The sequence below is a fragment of the Protopterus annectens genome, chromosome 14.part0 (genome assembly GCF_019279795.1).
Source record: "Protopterus annectens isolate FY-2018-M chromosome 14.part0, PAN1.0, whole genome shotgun sequence".
Lineage (NCBI taxonomy): Eukaryota > Metazoa > Chordata > Ceratodontiformes > Protopteridae > Protopterus > Protopterus annectens.
Genome location: NC_056748.1, coordinates 252597485 through 252616913, shown reverse-complemented (window position 1 = coordinate 252616913; position 19429 = coordinate 252597485). Strand labels below are relative to the sequence as shown.

General features: G+C 38.7%; 1 protein-coding gene across 1 annotated transcript in view; it reads left to right on the top strand.

Annotated features, from left to right (window-relative positions):
* The window catches only part of RAB11FIP2 (RAB11 family interacting protein 2), a 572123-nt gene extending 557489 nt beyond the window's left edge, over window positions 1–14634 (top strand). Inside the window, exon 5 of the mRNA XM_044055970.1 lies at window positions 13542–14634. Coding sequence (XP_043911905.1) covers window positions 13542–13772 — 231 coding nt within the window. The 3' untranslated portion in view covers window positions 13773–14634. The remainder of the gene's footprint in view (window positions 1–13541) is intronic.
* The last annotated feature ends 4795 nt before the right edge of the window (window positions 14635–19429 follow it).

Sequence of the window (19429 nt, the reverse complement as noted above, 5' to 3'; positions counted from 1 at the left end):
ACGGTCATTTCTGAGGATGTTATAGCCAGGAGGGCTAATTTCCTGGTCTAGAGTAGATGGTTTTAGCCAAGTTTCTGTAAGACATAGCATGTCAAATGAGTGGATATCAAGGAGTGCATGCAGGTGGGAGATTTTATTGTTAATACTTCTAATGTTAAGGTGAGCTATCAGAAGGGAGTTAGATGGATTTGTAATTGTAGAAAGTATAGGTACTGTAAAATTGGTAGAGTTAGTGGGGGAGTCAGTGAAGGGGCCAGGGTTTGGATGAATGTCACCGTCTAAGAGGGGGTGTTGCTGGGGGTATAGTAGAGATTTTAGGAGTTTATAGAGGTTATAAAAAGTCTTTTTGGTAGAGAAGTAAATAATGTGGGTTGCTCTGTGGAATTTTGGTAATATATAGTTAGAGAAACAGGTTATGTTACTATGGTTAAGGAAAAAGGTGATAGAAGATGGTAAAGTCTGTTGGCTGCAATGGTTTTGTTCAGACAGAGAAAGATGTTTGTAGGAGGTAAGTGAGTAAGGTATGGTAAGAATGGCTAGTGTGGTAGTTAGAAATAAAAAAATGGTGAATATAGTTTTATTAGATGGGGCCATAGTACTAGGATTTAAGTAGGGAGTATGAAGTGTTAGTAGGTGAAGTAGTAAGGAAAGGAGAGTGTATGAAGAGGTTTAGTAGGTTATAAGTTAAGTAGGTGAGGAAGTACCACGGGCTTAGATAGGAGGTAGAGTAGAGTAAGGTTGGGAAGTAGAGGGAGTGGTTAGAAAGAGAGTTTAGTAGTACTAATTAGGAGAGAGAGTTAAGGTGTGGTTTGGTGATGATGAGGATTATGATAGGAAGAGATGGGATGAGGGAGTGGTCAGTGAAGTATAAGTTTAGGACCACTGGGGGTAGGTGGGATTTGGAGGTAGAGTAGGGGAGCGGAGTGAGCCCGTAGGGCGAAAGGAGCGGGTTGAAACAGAGAATGGAGCAGCTAGAGGAGAAACAATCAGCAGAGCTGAATATTGAAGGTAAGTTAATTATGTTTAGGGTAAGAGGAAGCAGAGAAAAGGTAGTAGTCTGTTAGAAAACAGGCAGGTATAGCAAGTTAGGGTAAAGTGTGAAGTGTAGAGTAATTTAAGGTAAAAGAAGTGTAGAATAAAAAAGCAGAATAGCAAAAGAAAAGCAGAAGAAATATTGGATGGGTTAGAGGTGCCACCTATAGGGCAAAGCTAGTATTACAAGCAGCTACAGAAAAGGGGGGGTAGGCTGTAGCCGAATATGGAAGGAGACAAGTTAGAGAGAGGGGGACTAAAAGGAGGTGTAGGAGTAAGGTCAACAAAGGTAGCTAGTTGGGGGGGAGGCTGCTGGCTGACCGGGCTCAGAGCGTGCTTTAGAACCCCTGGATCAACAGTGAACGGTAGTATGCAATACAGGCAGGACATAGAACATACTTTCTTATTTTCTTGAAAGAGGGAGCAGGTAGGAGAGGCAGTGAGATGAAACCACGGGTCCTTTGATGGTAGGTATGTAGCTCTCAAATTATAGGCTGGATCAATACAGTGAAGAGCAGGGTATTTCTTATTTTCTTGAGAGAGGGAGCAGGTAGGAGAGGCAGTGAGATGAAACCACGGGTCCTTTGATGGTAGGTATGTAGCTCTCAAATTATAGGCTGGATCAATACAGTGAAGAGCAGGGTATTTCTTATTTTCTTGAGAGAGGGAGCAGGTAGGAGAGGCAGTGAGATGAAACCACGGGTCCTTTGATGGTAGGTATGTAGCTCTCAAATTATAGGCTGGATCAATACAGTGAAGAGCAGGGTACAGAGGAAAAGACGCTGGGCCAGGAGCAGACAGCAGCCAGAGGCAATATATTAATATTCTACTACCATCTGTAACTTATCTGTCTTGCACTATAGCTAGACTATTTGTAATATCGGAAGAAGATGTAAACTCTGCAAACTCTACATGTTTTATTATTGACAGTGTTAGTTCTTTACTATTACTACAACTATGTCATGTTTCTTCCATTATATAAAAAAGAATCGTTATGTCTAAGTATTTTTTTGTGTTGTGTACTGCAGTGGAGCTTTTCTCCCCGGGCCTCCGCTGAAAATGGGTTTCAGCCCAGTTGGACTTTCCGGGTAAACAAATGATATAAAATAAATAAAACATTCAGTAAACCCTTTAAGCTTGCATAAACTTGCATCAAAGAAAATGAATAAATTAAATCATATCAAAGAAATTAAAACTCGTATAAATAACAAAAAGAACAGATATTAGATATTAAAGGTATTCTTAGAAGCTTTAAAATATTCTATGAAAATATACATAATACAAATACCCTAGATAATGATGGTTTACTTGAAACTTTTCTAAAGGAAAATGTAAATAATAAAATAAATGAACACAAATAAAAATGATAGACCATTCACATGAGCAGAAATAAAAGATCAAATAAAAAAGTTAAAAAAATCATAAGGCTTAGATTATTTTATACCAGCGCTATATAAAATACTACTGGCTGATGCTATTGAAATATTAGATAAGCTCTATAGAGAAAGAAGAAAAACTGTTCAAGTCCCCAGTCATGGAAATATTTCCTTATATCAGCAATTTTAAAACAAGATAAGGATCTTACAAGCTGTTTATCGTCAAACTACTTTTTCACTTTTAAATGTGGACTATAAGATGTCCATATCCATTTTAGTAATCTGCTTGTATCTTAACTATTTAACAATGATCAAACTGGGTTTATTTTAAATACAGGATAATATAATAGGAATACAAACATTAATAGACTATGCAACTGAAAATAAAAAAGAACTTTCTATCATTTCTCTTGATTTAGATAAGGCTTTTGACTTAGTTGGTTGTACTTGTTTAAAACACGGTATATAATTTCTCACCTGAGCTAATTGCATTAATTTTTAAGTTGTACAGTAATCCTTGTGCTTATATTAGGTTATTTTCTTTCCTTTCTAGTTCCTTTAAATTACAAAAAAGCCACAAAACAGTGCTGTCCATTATCTTTACTTTTTGCAATAGATATAGTATATTTTGCTAATAGTATTAGATCCAATAAGAACATTAATGGTATCAAAATAAAAGAAGATTCTGAACTAAAGATTTAGCTCTTTGCTGATGGTGCTTTACTAGCATTAGGAAGTAGAGAATTCATTAGAACATATAATTAGTTTTATGAGTCAGTTTGAAAAAATCTCAAAATTAAGATTTAATCATAATAAAATAAGCACATTATTAATTGATAAGAAATAAAAATTCATAGAAAAAAATGTTCTAACTATAGTTGGAATAGCAGTCAAATGAAATACCGTGTTACAACCAGCATGTCTAACAGTAAAGAAATGATATAAACAAACTTTCAAGAGGATATTGATAACATTTTAAGTTTAGTCACCAGTTGGAGCAAATTCTTCTTTATCATGGAAGAACAATTAATGCTTATTAAGATAGTAATTCTCCCTAAAATATTTTTTGTCTTACAATCTTTAGTACTATCTCCACCAAAAAAATGAGGAAGAAAAGTAATATTCTGCTTAAATTTTTTTTTGGGGGGGTATCCTAATAAACAAGTAGTTTCTTCTGACTGGCACAGAAAAGGTTGGGATAGTGGTGTAATAGGATTCCCTGATATTCAACTGTGTGCTACTTTAGCAATTGTAAATGTTATGGCTTTGTGGATAAATTCATCTTATAATTCAAAATGGAAACAAATGCATCAAGAAGTATTATTAGTAAATAATAAATGTATCACAAACAGTCATAAATAGTTCCTAATAGTTTTATCTGGTTATTAAAAGATTTTTGAGTAAATGGATTTACAGACTCTTCTCAAATTCCCTATTTAAATAACATAATTTCCTCTTTCCAAAGTTTCACATATTCTAACCATTGTATTAAAGACTTAATACAGTAAACTCTCAGTTAACTGGAACTCAAGCAACCAGAACTCTCAAGCAACCAGAAAAAAAAAAAAAAATCAAAGAAATACTGTACAATTTTCATGTGTTGCACTTTGTCCCCCCCCTCCCCCCCGCAGAAACATACCTTACATTTTTAGAGTTTTAGAATTTTAAAAAGGAAGATGGGAATAAATTCACTCTCTCCCCAACCTAAGAACAAGTCAAACTAAACAAGTAGTATAGGGTACAGTATTAGGCCTATTTTTAATAGTAACTCTGAAGCAGCAGGAAACTACAGTTATCTGGCATCTACCAATCCCCACGGGTGCCGGTTAACTGAGAGTTTACTATATTTTCTATGTTTCCAATTGCATATACTAATGGCTGCAACAAAATGATAGTATTGAAACAACAAAGTAACTTAATTTATTGGCATTCTTAAATGGTACTGATATATATACTATTGAAAATTTTAGGTCCAGATGCAATCAAGGTTCTGAGAACTGGTTAAATTTACAAATATTTAGACACTTTGTGAACACGGAGATTAATAAAATGTTTAACCTAGATAAGCAATAGTTCCCCAAGGTATTGGAATTCTTAATAAATCTGTGGTTGCGTGGGTTTCCTCCGGGTGCTCCGGTTTCCTCCCACATCCCAAAGACATGCTGTAAGTGGATTAGAGACACTACAAATTGGCCCTAGGTGTGTGTGTGTGTGTGTGTGTGTGTGTGTGTGTGTGTGTGTGTGTGTGTGTGTGTGTGTGTGTGTGTGTGTGTGTGTGTGCCTTCTGTGGAAGGTTGGGTGCCAGGCTGGCAACTCGACACTGTAAAACTCCACTGCCAATCATGAGCGGACAGGTGATGCGCTGTGGTGACCCCTAACCGGGAAAAGCCGAAAGAAGAAGAATAAATATCAATAATAATGCAATGAACAATGATTCATATTTGTCACAAATTTATAAAAGTCTTAAGTTAGATTTCACATATTTAGATAATTCCTGTTTGAACTACTCCTGAAAAAATAATAATGAAGATTTCTCTGAAGACTACAAGAAAATATTAAAATCTACAGATAAAACTACATCTTCATTATATTGGAAAATTTTCTCTTGGAAATTCTTGCATGGAGCTTGTGCCACTCCTAACAAAATTACAATTATGTATAAATCAAATAGAATTAAATGCTTGCAGATGTGATTTTGAAATAATACCTGATTTGATGCATATGTTATATGAATGTGAAGTCATCTCCCCTTTTTGGAAAGAAATTCAAACTTCATTCAAGCTCTACAGTTAGATAGATATAATATTTCTAAATATTTTGTTTTATTTAATGCTCTGATTTCTGAGTTAATTCCAAAGACCCAAATGCCTCCTCTTTGTTTTATTCTTGCTGTAGCCAGAAACATAATTACTAAAAATTGAAAAAGTAAAGTTACCCCCTCTAGTGTTGAATTTATTAGTATGGCAAAAATTGTTTGCAGTGGTGAATTGCATACTATAAAGATGAGAACTTCTAATATTACACATTCATATAAATATTGGCTTAAACTTAGACTTGCTTGAAAAATATTAATTGTTGATATGTATAATTTTGTATTGATCAGTTGTGGACCTGTGTAAGTAGTTATTTGTTTGTTTTATAATTGATTTGCTTATTGTTTTAAAGCCAAATTAAAAAAAAGAAAAAAAAAGAAAATATTAGTTTGCTACTACATTTGCTGTATGGTGTTGTAAAAATGTAACCTGGGGGGGGCTTACCTACAGATGATGTAACTATTATTTAATCTAAACATAAATGGTCTAAAAAATGATCTAATATCGCTCTATTACTAGTCTTCACTACATAATAACACCAGCAACCCTGATAATAGGGAAGGCTTGTGATTTTGTGTTAGGTTTCTTGTAGACAAGTAATATTGCAGTTTGCTTTACTACAGTGTGTCGCGCTATGCAAGCTGGTGGTGAACTTTGTGTTTTCCCCCCTGTAGTGCAACCATGGAGTTAGTGTATATAAGGTAGGAAATTAAAGCCCCTCACATGGAGATGCAGAGTGCTTGCCCTTTGTGGGGAAAAATCTGCTTGTTTTTTGAGGTATGCTGGGTTTAGTCAAGTTATGGGTTCATAGATAATTACTAGGCTAAAGACCTTAAAGGGTCTTTTTAAGCCTAGCCATTCTTCCCAACTGCTGTTGACAGGTTATATCACTTATATTATGTTATGTATAATTTGGGTATAAGTGGTCGAACATTTACAAGCTTCCCCTTTCTAATAGGGACATAGGTGGCAGATCAGGGATAAATTAATGATAACCTCATCCACTGATCCAAGTTGTGCTTGAATAAGTGCAGGGAGGAAAACTGCTTCATATAAATAGGAAGCCTGTTTTAGAGAAGGCGGTAGTCTATGAGAAATGTACATATCCCTCCAGTATGTCTTATTTATGTTACAGATGAGGGTCAGGTCCTTAGGTTAGTTGTTTTTGATACTATTTGTATCATATGTTGCATCAGGTCCAACAAGGGCTGGATCGCTGACTGCTTTGGAGTTCAGGCATATATCACTCCTTGGCAGCCTATAGGAGACTGATACAAAGATAAGGTTTTGAGGCAGTCTGTGTGGGACATGTTTTCTGCACCATGTAGTCTTCTTGTGATGCACCTCATTGGAGGCTCCAGTTGTTACACTAATGGGGGGGGGGGGTCACTGTAATCAGTGACTGGTCTGCTAAGAACTTTGTAGAATGAAACAGTAACATTTTCGGACCTGCATGCCATACTCTTGCCTGTAAGTTGCTCAGCATAGAATAATTCCTTACTACAGCAGACATGTGATGATCAAAGGCCAAGTTGCTGTCTAAATGTATTCTAAAATCTCTGACACACAGGGTCAACTATTTCCAGTGTATTATAAATGCAGTAAATCTGATGTTGTCCTTCTCATTCTGCTTCTCTGATGGGTTAAGTATCCAATTTGGATCCAACTCAGCTGACTTTTACAGACTTTAGCTTCCAGGCTCAAGTTCCTCCCTTACCCATAATCCTCTGCCCCTAGCTCAACCTACTCATATCTTGTTTGCCACCAGTCTGTACAGACATGGTTACCAGCACTCAAACAATTAATGTTAAGTTGTCCAATCTCGCCTTCGTTCTTGCTGGATGGGGTCGGAGCTGATCGGCTCCAAAACGGCCACTTACTATAGCTCGAGAGCTCTTTACTGGGTAGGGAGTAAACTTAAAATAATGTAATATTAAAAGAATATCTACAGATAAAGTTTAAGAAAAGGTTTAAAGGAAAAAATTACTATAGAAAAAAAAAGAAGTTATGTACCTACCATAACGTTTCAGGTTAGATGTCCATCTCGCCTTCCTTCTTGCTGGATGGGTTTGGAGCCAATCCTCAGCTCCGACTCGGCCATTTACTATAGCTCAAGAGTTCTTTACTGGCTCGAGGCTACCCCTTATCCCAGAATGCCCAGTGTCAGCTACCCAGATCTCGTTTGCCGCTTTAGCTGTGAGGTTGCAGTCAATATTGGCTCAGGCTTAGTATAACTTTTTTTCTCTATTAAATTCAAATATTTTGCTTAAAAATTGATATATTTTTTCTCTCTTATAGTGGTTTGTAAGTTTCTTTTATTGTCAACCCTTTATCTCGTCCCAGTGGTGTTTTTTTTTTTTTTTTTTTTGTGCTGTATTGGCTGTCTCCCCTTAGTCGCTAGGCCTTCTGTTATTCCCTGAACTCATTTAACTTAGAGTTCTCCCCCCCGCCCCCACTTAAGGACAGTTGTTTAAGTTAAAGGCTCTCCTTTAAGGTCCTTATTAATTTTTAGTTTATTATTGTAGTTTGTTTTTTATTGTAAAACGTCTAAGGAAGTTAAAACCTCTGGTTTTAAAAAGTGTGACTCATGCTGTCAGATGTCTCTGACAGATGGGCACAATAGTTGTGTTTACTGCTTGGGGCTCTGCACCTGCAGGACTCTTGTGTTATTTGTCATGCCTTTAGTCCAAGGGTCCTGCAGGAGCGGAAAAACAAGCTTATCCTCCGTGGATTGTTAAAACAGGATTCTCGGGCTAAAGCATCTCAGCCAGTGAAACCTTTGAAACCAGTCAAGCCGTCGGCTCCATGTTCGGAACCGACCTGTGAGCTTGACAAACCAAGTGTGTCAATGCCATCTGGCACCAAGACTACCCCTCCGTCAGCTCCAGCTGTTACTTCGGAGCCATCTTGAAGTCACAAACGAGCTAGGTCTCCTTCATTGGAGCTGATTCGCTTGGTGCCACAATCACCCTTACTTCAAAGCAAGACCAGTCATCGCTCATCTTCCCACTCCTCTCGATCCTTGAGGTTATCGGATCAGGATGTGGAGAGAGTGGTCAGTAGGTTGCTGAAGTCACAGGCCCTTGCTATGCTTTCGAGCACACCTCAACAGGCTTTGGCTACATCCACTTTGATTTGGATTCCTCCTCCCACTATGCTACGTTCGGAGCCGGAGTCCATGGAAGCTCTGATAGTGGTTCCTTCAGCTCTGATGACATCCTCTTCAGCTCCGACATTGGCTCCATTTACCTCGGTTCTTCCTCCCATCGAGGTATCTGGGTGCCAAAGCTCTCTTAACAGCTCCAAGGAGGGAAGTGGCATCAGACCCTTGTCTGACCCCGCTATCAATCTCAGAGCTTCGGCACAGTTGAGCTCTGCTCCCATATCATCCTCGGAACCATTACCCTCAGTGCAGGGTGGGATTCCTGTCTTTTCGGAGCTGGAGCCCTCTTTGTGTCAGACCGTAACGCCTTCGAGGTCATGCGGAGAGTGCTGTCCCCACAGATGGTCCCACTATCAGTTCTATCGGCTCCGTCCCCCTCGGTGCCTGTGACAACCTCTGCTCCTCCTCCAGCCCCAAAGCGTAGGGAACCTATGCCACAGGATACCCCATTGGGTGAACCCTTTTCTTCCGAAACCTCCCCAGAGCATTCTGTGCAGGCTTTCCGGAAGAAAAAGTGCAAGAGGAAGCACCAAGACTCCCCTGAGTCTGTCACCTGTGATACAGACCTGGATGAATCGCAGGGGTTCCCAAGGTCCCCCTCTGAAGATGTTTCCTTTTCGGGCATCCTTGAGATTCTCAGGCAGAGACGTAGCTGGACTTCCCTAGCCCCCCCTCCGAGGATGAGTCTGTATACCTGGACGCATTTGGTTCCTGAACTTCCACCTCCTGGGTGTCTCCTCCTTTTGATCCACTCATGTCTGTAGTGTCTCGAAAGGCTTGGTCAGCTCCTGACTCCATGGAACCTGTCCAGATTCATCACAGCTCCCCAAAACAAACAATTCTTGACTAAAGGTGTCCCAGTGTATGCCATGGTGATAGCAACAGCCACAAAGAGAGAGTTAGCTGAAACCTCCTCATCTGTCCATCCAATAAATACTCTCGTACGATGGACAGATATGGGAAGAGAATGTTTTCATCAGCGACCTTCTCCCTTAGGTCCCTGAACTATCTTTCCCATTTTACTAGGCTTCAAAGGGATCTCCAAAAAGAGCTTGGAGATGCCCTACAAGATCCCACAGCTGAGGGAGCTTCAGCCAAGGTAGCTACCCAGCTGGCGACTCTTAATTCACTAGTCAACTACTCTATGAGGCTTATTTCATACGCAGCTGATGGAGAAAGTAGAGCTGCCGGTACAGGAGTGGCTCGTAGGCGACATTCTTGGCTGCGGCTGTGTCAGTTTGCGGAACCTTTCAAAGCGTCCTTCACCAATACCCCCTTTGATGGCTCTTCTCTCTTTGGGCCTCAGGTGAAAGACACGCTTACCAGGTGCCAGCAGGAAGGCAAGATGCTCTCTGATGTCTGAGTCTGTCTATCCACTCCTACCAGACCATACCCAAAGGGTCAGAAGGATGGAAAGATGTGGTTTTGAAAATCCCAGGGACCCTTGCCTGATGCACGTGGTGAATTTTCCCCCAGGGGCAGAGGGGGAAGTAATAACAATGGCAGACGCTGCCCTCATGGCAGAGGGGGTCTGCAAAACCAGGGTGACAGAGATGCGTTCTCTTCCAAACACTATCAACATCCCTGAAGGGATGCCTGACCGCTCAACTCTGGAGGCAGTCGGGGGAAGGCTTCATTGTACCCAATTGCCTGGTGAAATATTACAAAAGACAAATGGGTACTAGCCATTATATCCGGAGGTTACAAGATTCCCTTTCATCAACTCCCTTTTGTTTCAAAAAAATCCATCCCAGATGTTCCACCCAATCTAAGAGATCAGGCAGTCACAAAAGTTTCAAGACTGCTAGAAAAAAGAGCCATCCAGGAAGTCCCCGCAGACCAAGTAGGATCTGGAACTTGCTCAAGATTCTTTTTAGTGCCCAAAAAGACGGGACTGGAGACCAATTCTGGATCTTAGCAGGTTAAACAAATCTGTACAAAAAGAAAGTTCCGGATGGTAACACTACAGTCCATTCTCCCCTTTCTGGGTAAGGACAATTGGATGTGCTCCATAGATTTTCAGGACGCATACTATAATTTAAAAATGGACAGATGGTCCAGCAGATTTTGTTTTTAAAAATCATCATCAGTTGGTTCATGTTTTTAAATGCGTTGTTTCCTATATGCTGTTGTATATACTGTTTTTATATGCTGTTTTTCATTTGCACATGTAATGACTTGTGACTTTAAATTAAGGTGGGGTCCCAATTAGTGATTGTAGGATGTTATATAAAGGAATTTTATACTTTGTTTCAATGTCTGATGAAGTGGCTTGGCCCATGAAAGCGCTCACCATTCTATGTTCGTTGTGGATTAAACTATTTTGCATTCTCTACAGCCATGGTCTGTTGCTTCCTTTACTTTTTATGCATTTGGATTATTTTTTGGAAGTACAGTTTACCAGCATCACCTGTTTTGTACTTTTCTTTTTGTGATTTATACAGATCTTTGTGCTGAAAATGTATTTGTAAGCTTTGCTTGTATCAATTCCGTTAAAATGTTTCAACAGTGCACCCTGCTGGAATGAAAAGAGAGATATACATGTATTACTGCAACTGATTTAAATGTACCAGCTAGCTAACTTTAAGAAAAATAAGGGAATTAAAATGGCACCCCACAGTGCTGAATAGGACAGGAGATGCTAGGTCTGGAAAAAAGACTTTGTTCATTAGCTCAGTAAAAAGAGGGGAAGCTCCAGGCACTGCCACAAACATTTAGATGTGTATTGCAGCCATCTATGGTAAATTCCTGTCTCGGCTTCAAAGGGGAATACTGCGAGAACTTAGAGTCAAGTGACCAGATTAGATCATTTTGCCAGCTCTCTTGGAAATTATATTTTAGATATTTCAAAGAAAAATCTCAGACTATTGAGTATTCTGTCTAGAAGCCTGGCTAGAAAGACTGCTCACGTATTTCATCTTGCCTTGCCCAGGTAAGAAATTAGGGAACAGTAAATTCTTCTAGATTCAGTCAGGAAGATAGTGAAGCTTAGTTTAGAGATTGATGGACAGACTCGCACAAATAAAGAAAAACAATGTAGTTTTCAATATTTTCTGTGATTTGTACTTTGTGGTTTAGTGTAAGTATGTATTCAATATTTTAATGTTCTTTTATTATTTATTATTACATATATTTAAACTTTTATTGTGGCTGGTCCTTGTAGAAAGTATTTATCTTTGAGAGTACTTATATTTATTGGGTCTGTATTATAATATCGAAGTTTTTAAACATTGAATGTTATCATATCGAACCCCAAACACTGAAATCTGAAAACATCGAACAGTCAGAATACTGAATTTTTTCACAGGGAAAAAAATCGCTATTCCAAGAAACATACACACAGCACAAACACACACAAAAAACAGCAATCCACACACATACACTTAAATTCCTACACCTAAACCTAAACTAAACTTTACATACACTACTAGCTATCCACTTACCTTAACCCAACCCTAACTCTAAGGTCCGTCACTATCACACACTCGCCTCACCCGCGCCCTAACCCGCCCCCTAACCTACACACAATCGCACACTTACCTGACCCGCGCCCCAACCCTAACTCACCTAACCCGCCCCCTAGCCCTAATGTCCACACAACCGCATACTTGCCTGAACCCAACCAGTACCATTCCAACATATCGAACGCTGAAAACAGCGACGTCACAGCAATGGCCTACCGAATTCTTTCCCTGGGAAAGAATTTGGTGTCCTGCACCTTCGCTGTTTTCAGCGTTCGACATTACGAGTTCGATATTATAACATTAAATGTTTAAAAACTTCGATGTTATAATATAGACCCTATTTATTTGGTGACATTGTGTGGGCCACTCCAGAAGGCTTGGCTATCTTGGTCAGCTATTATCATTTGTATTAATATTAACTTTACACAGTACAATTGGATGCCCTGTGTAAGAGCCTTGTAGTAACTGACTGGTAGCAGTGAATCTTCCTTATATTCTGAGCAAAGTTGGTAGATCGGGTAATCTGAGCCAGCCTTTCCCAGGTGTGTGTATGTGCGAAAATCAAATCTTAGAGTGTGTGTGTCAACTACGTGGGGCAGGGACATGTAGTACTGGGTTCACAGAGAGGGTGTCGTTGGACTTGGCTTGGACACTCTGCTGAGGACCTAACCCTACAGTTGTACCAGTGGGGGGAGTCTCATTGGGGACCTAGATGGAGACAAATACCAGACACTGGGCTGTGTGTGCTACCTGTGTGCTCTTAAGGGAAAGTGTACATGATGCGGGGGGGGTCTGTATTTGGAAATACTGAATGCATCCATTTGTATTCCAAGTGCATGACCCTGTGTAGTGTCAGTGGTGAGGATTCAGGCTCCTTGATTACTGGCCCAGCTCACATATTGGTGGGAGTGGTGGCCATCACATATTGGTAGCAGTGGAGGGCAGCACAATATCTAACTTTGTTGTGCTGTTGGTTAACTTTGGTTATTTTTCTTGGAGATTTTTGGCTACAAATTGGTTGGTTTCAGGCAATTCTTGCTTCTGGTCCTTCTTGGTTCTTCCTAGTTAACACTAGAAGTATGAACAACTGACTCTCTTTGTCAGGGGCTAGGCTAACCCTGATAGGAGGAGAGGCTTAGCCAGTCTCCATCACACTGAGTCAGAGCAGAGCATTTTGAGCTCTGGAAAGCTGCCAGTGTGGATTTCTGCAAGCACAGAATCCGTATGCCACTGAGGTAGTGTGAAATCTAAACATCTACTGTTACAGGTAAGTAGGACTTTCAAAATTGTACTATCCTCTTCTTTTTCAACTTACATATGCCAGCTGTATAGAAACAAGTTAGATCTTTGTGCAGCATGTCCGTACATATGGTTAAGATTAAAGATGTCAGGAAGCATGGACATTTACTTGTTGCAAATATACTGACATATGTATTGACCAAGAATGTTACAGAAGTGTGTAGTTGTAAAGCTGCAGCAGTTGAGCTTTTAGCTGCCAACTCTAAAATCATTATTTTACTGTAGTTACATATTGAAAATAAAGCACTGTAGAATGTATCCTAAAAGTAAACATGGCAAAAATTGCCATAAGACTGCATTCATATAATGAAAATCTCTGTACAAGCTATGCTTCTGTAGACTCGTTATTTTGTTGAAAAAGAATGGATTAATGATGAACTTTGTTGTGTTTCAGGATATCAGTATGTTTGAGACAACTGCAGCATACCATAATCTTTCCCATGAGGAAGTGGTCCAGGAACTTGTGAAACACAAAGAGATGCTTAAGAAAAAGGATACCCATATTCGTGAACTTGAAGATTATATTGATAATCTTCTTGTGAGAGTCATGGAGGAAACTCCCAGTATTCTCCGTGTGCCGTATGAACCCTCAAAAAGAGCTGGCAAATTTGCAAAGAGTAAATAAGAAAATTGTACTTATGATGCAATATTTGACACTCACTCACTCTTGTGAAGTAACATGGGTGTGCCAGGATATAATGAGCACTTGTTTCAGCAGCTTTCTTAACTGTTGCTGATTCATTTTATATTAAAGTTGATGAAGGGCAGCTCCACTACTGGTTTTCCGATGTGTTACCTTGCAGAAAGCAGTGCAATATTAATATTTCTAGATATAGGTACTTATTGGTCTTACCTTCTTTCTGGATGTTAGCACTTGCCAAATGAAGGAAGTGAGACATATTGCATGAAAGTGGTCTTTTCAGGACAAAATATGCATACACCATTTAGATGGCAAATTCAATATGCTGATGGTACGTAAAATTTTGAGAATTGTGTAGCAGGATTTTAAAACTTTTAATTTGTAAAACAAGAACTCAGTAAAGGTTAAGCTGAGTTATTGTTGTCCCATCATCTGCAAATGTGAACTATCCAAGACCTGATCGGTAAGATGTCCATCTTGTCAAAAAGCAGGAACATTCTCCATTATTGAATTTCTTTTATAAGTGCAGTATAGTTAATTACAGTCTTCATTAAATAAGGAAATGTATGGTAGCAACATTTAAGTACTATGTTGTTACCCTTTTTGATATCTGTGGCCAAAACAGTAAAGAAAATCTGTAGCAGAAAGGAAAACTGCAAGAGTAAAGTGGTAGTAAACATTACTAATGCAGTGGATGAAAAAATGTATGTGTGGAGTGTACATATAAGTTATACATTATTTTCGGAACTCATTTGTTTTAAAATTGTGCAATAAGTGACACTTCTACTCATTCTGTTTTGAGTTGTAAGTTACAGTAGTATGCAGTAAAAGTGTTATATGTTGTGTCTCCAGGTGTTGATGAAGAGAAAGGTAATTCCAACAGATGAAACTGTTTCATTGTTCTCTCTTTGAAAACTGCATTTTCTGACGCTTTGTCTTTTTCTAACCATTTTATGTTTGTCTGTAAATGCCTAAAACAGCATGTTATGTATGTTTGCAATGTATCATACTCCTACACAACATGAAAATTAGAGGTTTAAATGTGTACAGATCTGTTTATACCTCATTACATGGTACATGAAACATTACTGTAATGGTAATATGGTACTTAAATTTGCACTTTTGTTATTTTTGTGTAGCCATCACTTCATTATTGACTACAGTGAAAGAGTAATAGTCTTCCACTTGCTTTGATTTTAACATCGTCTTTTTATGCATTTATTGAAAACTACATTTTACAAGTACTCTTAATTCTTGTACTTGAAGTTAAGGACTATAATTATTTATAGTTCTTACTCGTACTTAGAACTAATTTTATGTAGGTACTGTCAACTTTGCGTTGTGCTTTCAAATGGATTACATTAGGAAATATTGGTGTAACCGTGCACCATATGCTGTGATTAATAGCTAAAGTGCTGTGCATTAACATGGTCTTTGAGCATAATTTGCAGTTCAGATAGCAGTCCAAATGCCGCTTATTATCTATAAATTTCTTCCAATTTCTGTTACTGGAGATGCACATCTTAAAGAAAGTATTTTGTATGCGGACAGGCATCTGACATTTAAGTAGCCAATGGACTAAATCTTGTAGTCCCTTACGCTACCATTTTACCAGTAGTCAGACCATTGATGTGTATGAAGCCAAATGTGTGTGTGTGTGTGTGTGTGTGTGTGTGTGTGTGTGTGTGTGTGTGTGTGTGTGTATAAATGTGTGCATATGTGTGTGTGTGTGTGTGTGTATATATATATATATATATATATATATATATATATATATGTATATGTATATATATATATATATATATATATATATATATATATATATGTATGTGTGTGTGTATATATATATATATATATATATATATATATATATATATATATATATATGCATACATACATATGTACATGTGTGTGTATCTATATATACATATATATAAAATATATTTTAGGAGGCCATAGATTGATTGCTTCACTTAGTTTCCATTGTCAGTGTCTGAGTAGTTATGAGGAAAAGCTGAATTTTAGGGAGCTGGCTGTGGTAGGTGTTTATGTGCATGCTGAAATATTTATCAGAAACTGATGATGCAGGGAGATATGAATGCGTCACGAAAATGAAAAAATACATATCTAGTGTGTTACTAAACAAGAAGATATGCAATAGATATTGCAGATTATTTCTTGCTTCACTTCAGACCAGGAAGTGTTTTTCATTCATACTTTTTCATTTTTTTTCTTTTGGCCAAAGGCAAGACAGTTCAGGCAGCCTTTATTTAAGCATTGTGCCAGAACTTCATACATGTACACAAGTAAGCCAGCATTTGCCTGAAAAAAATGTTTTGATGAGAGAAAGTCAGAAAAGCAATATAGCTCTTTTACTGATTGAATTTAGTTCACCATTCATTGTCCAGGTTTGTTCTTTCTTTTGTAGGCCTACAATTACAGTAAATTAAATATAATAGTAAGAAACTTACTAGTTATCCCAAAACATTTTTAAATATCAACTACATTTTAAAGGGTGGTATTACTGTCAAGTTTCAAATTTGGAATTTCTTACTGTTGAATAAGCAAAATGGAAACCAAATACAAGAGCAGTTTTTAGGAACTGTAACTTGAAGAAAATGTAACCCACTGCCCTAGCTTACTCAGTTTCTGTCTTTCAGATGAGATGATATGTCAACATTCATTTCCCCTTTCTATGCTCAGGTGGACATAATGGATGCCATGGTAATTTTCAAATACAGCAATGAAGTTGGTAAACTTACCCTTAGGCACAAGTGCCCCTTAAAAAGTCTGTACTTCCATTGCAATACTCAGCCCTCCGTTAAATTATACATCTACTTAGCTATAAATTGTGCCTTTTCTCTACGGTCAAAAAGCCGAGCTACTGTAAAACAGATTAATTCTGAGATTATACATTTGCACATTATGATATATATCATGTGTTGTATGTTTTCTTTTTGAAAAAAAAAATGTCATTCAGAACTGCGTAATCTTTTTGGGTGTCATAGACTCAAAACTCTTACTTTTGATGTGGTATGATGTATTCTTGTATTTGCCGTCTTTCAAGGCCAAGCTTTTCACTTTGACTAATACTTGTTTTGTCACCTTATATTTATTAGGCTGTAATCATAAAGGTCACTTCTGATTAATTCCATTTCCTCTTCTTCCTCCAGTAGTTAAATTTTCCCAGTGTGATACTCCTACAGTGTTAGTAGCTTAATAGGTAAAATGTGGGAATACTTCAAAACCCTGTTTCTCTTCAGTGCCTCATCAAGGCATTGTGCTATTGCAGCCCCAAACCCAACCTTACTCCATGTCCAGCATAATGTTGCCAGAATATCATTACATAGCATATCTACTTGCTGGCCCATATGGAAGTCAAGAACATAAGAGTGTTACATTGTAAATTTCAGCTTAGTTACTTTTAAGACTAAGACTTGCAGGTACTTAGTCAGCTCAACCCACAAAACATTCCTTGGCTTACCAGGTTCCCTGCACTTTCTGCATTATCTCTTCAGCCACAGTTGATGACTGCCTTAAAATGCCCCCAGGCTACCTTTCTTTTTTTGAGAGTGGCTTGGACCTTGTTTTCTCACAGTTTCTACAAGATTGAGGCCAGATGCTCCCTTTTCTTTTCATTAGATTATAAGAAACGTCCAAGCATTTTATCCGTCAGGTCAAAAAGAGTCCCTGTTCTCCCCACATCACATTTGCATCATTTAAAAGATAGTATTTGTCCAAAAGTTTTTTCCTTTGATAAAGGTTTTATGGCTGTGAATTCCGCTAATGCATTCTTGTTTAACAAATGCAGCTAGAAAGATGCTGCTAGAGTTCTGTAAATTGTTGTAACTGCATAGTTTGGCATTTTTCATTAGTGTCAGTATTTTGTATTCATTAGTTGCAGACAGGGATTCCAATGCCTTCATGAAACTCTTCTGCAGAGCCAAGATTCTTCCACATGGCAAGCGTTCCAAACATGTCAGGTATGTTAGAGACATACATATTTCAGGGGATTGTTCAGTCTGTAGTTCCTTTAAGCTGTCTTGAAGAAATATAAAAATAAATTAGAACTTGGAAGTTAAGAGCAGTTTCTGAGTAGAGGGCTTCCCCATCTATTTCTAGATCTTCCTCAAAGAAGAATAAAGCCTTATCTGATAAGGATGCCTCTAGTGTACACAAGGTTCAGTGAAATCCATTGGTTGACCTAGACAACTGTATTAACTGCCACTTTAATTGCCCTAATGATGTTTTATTCATTGGCATTTTCAACTTTGATTTCGATCTTGTGGAGGTCGATTCCTATCTCAGCACCAGGAGGTTGAAGCTTCAAGGCTGCCCTTGGCATCCATGGTTTCAGAGCCTGATATCCCATCTCCAACTTGTCTTTACCAGCTCAGTGATGAGGGCTTTAGACTGGACCAAGAAATTAATGAGTCTGTCTTGCTTAGAACTCATAACCGTTGGTTCGTTTCAGCCTTGAGGTCGACCTTTTTCTCATCACGGGCATGGACCAGACCTTACTGGTTTCTGGCTCATCAGACAAGTTGTTCTTAGTCTCAGATGCAGGGTCATGAGATGTCCTGATGCTTACTAGACAGACATCCCAGTTTGATTTCTTGCTGGAGGCAAATCAGACTATGGTTTACTTGGCTTGAATTTCTTCTACATTGTCCTTTGTTCCCCCAAATTCTGGACCTGGACAGAGGGAAGAGAGAGCATCCACCAGATGGCAGTCACTTGTCTGTCTCACAGTCTTCCTTCTCCATGAACTCTTCTAGGCTGGTACCTAGGCAGAAGGCATCATGTAAAAGGAAGCGCATGAGATTTCACTGGGGGGGGGTCCCTTTCACCCCAGACACTGGAAGATTTTAGAACTTGTGAGGACCAAGGCTAAGTGACCACAGAATACTTTCTTGGAGTTAGAGTGCGTCCTCGTGGAGGTCTTCCATTCATCCAGACTTTCCTCTTGGGTGGATCCAATCCATATCCAGATGAAATGTGTAAATATGTGGTAAATAACATTTTTAAGAATCCTGATCTGATGACTAGCATTTCTAAGTGGTCTGACCAAATTTTTCATCCATCCAAGGATTGTCCTTGCTGGTTACAAAGCCTAGTGGTGGACTCCCTGACAGTGGCTGCTGTACTAATGAATGTTCCAGAACAGTCCTAGACCTGTTCTCCCCTTGAACAGAGTGTCCCTTTCCTTAGGTTTTATGAAGCTGGTATTCTCATCTTCCACCTTTTCTTTGAGCATATTGAATTGCCTTGTTCATAAAGAGAACAGAGATCTGACTATTGAGGTGTACAGAACTGTTGAAGAGTTGCCAGATTCTGAGCTCAGTACCAAGTTGCTGTCAACTTCCAAGTTCTGTTTCAGACTAGTCTATGTGTCTGAGTAACAATACTGTAGATGGTAATACCTAGGGTGGCAGGTGCTAGGTCTTGTACTGTGCCATCATGCCTGTCTCCACCTGACTGAATTCATCGAAAACTCTAAAACCCAGTTCATCAGCATAGTTTGATTGCATTTTGCTCTTTGGAGTGTCCATAAAAGCCAAATTAGACAAGATGGTGAAGGCAATACCATCTCCAAAATTGAAGTACAGTTTCTGGCTCCTTAACATCCATTTGCCAGGGTG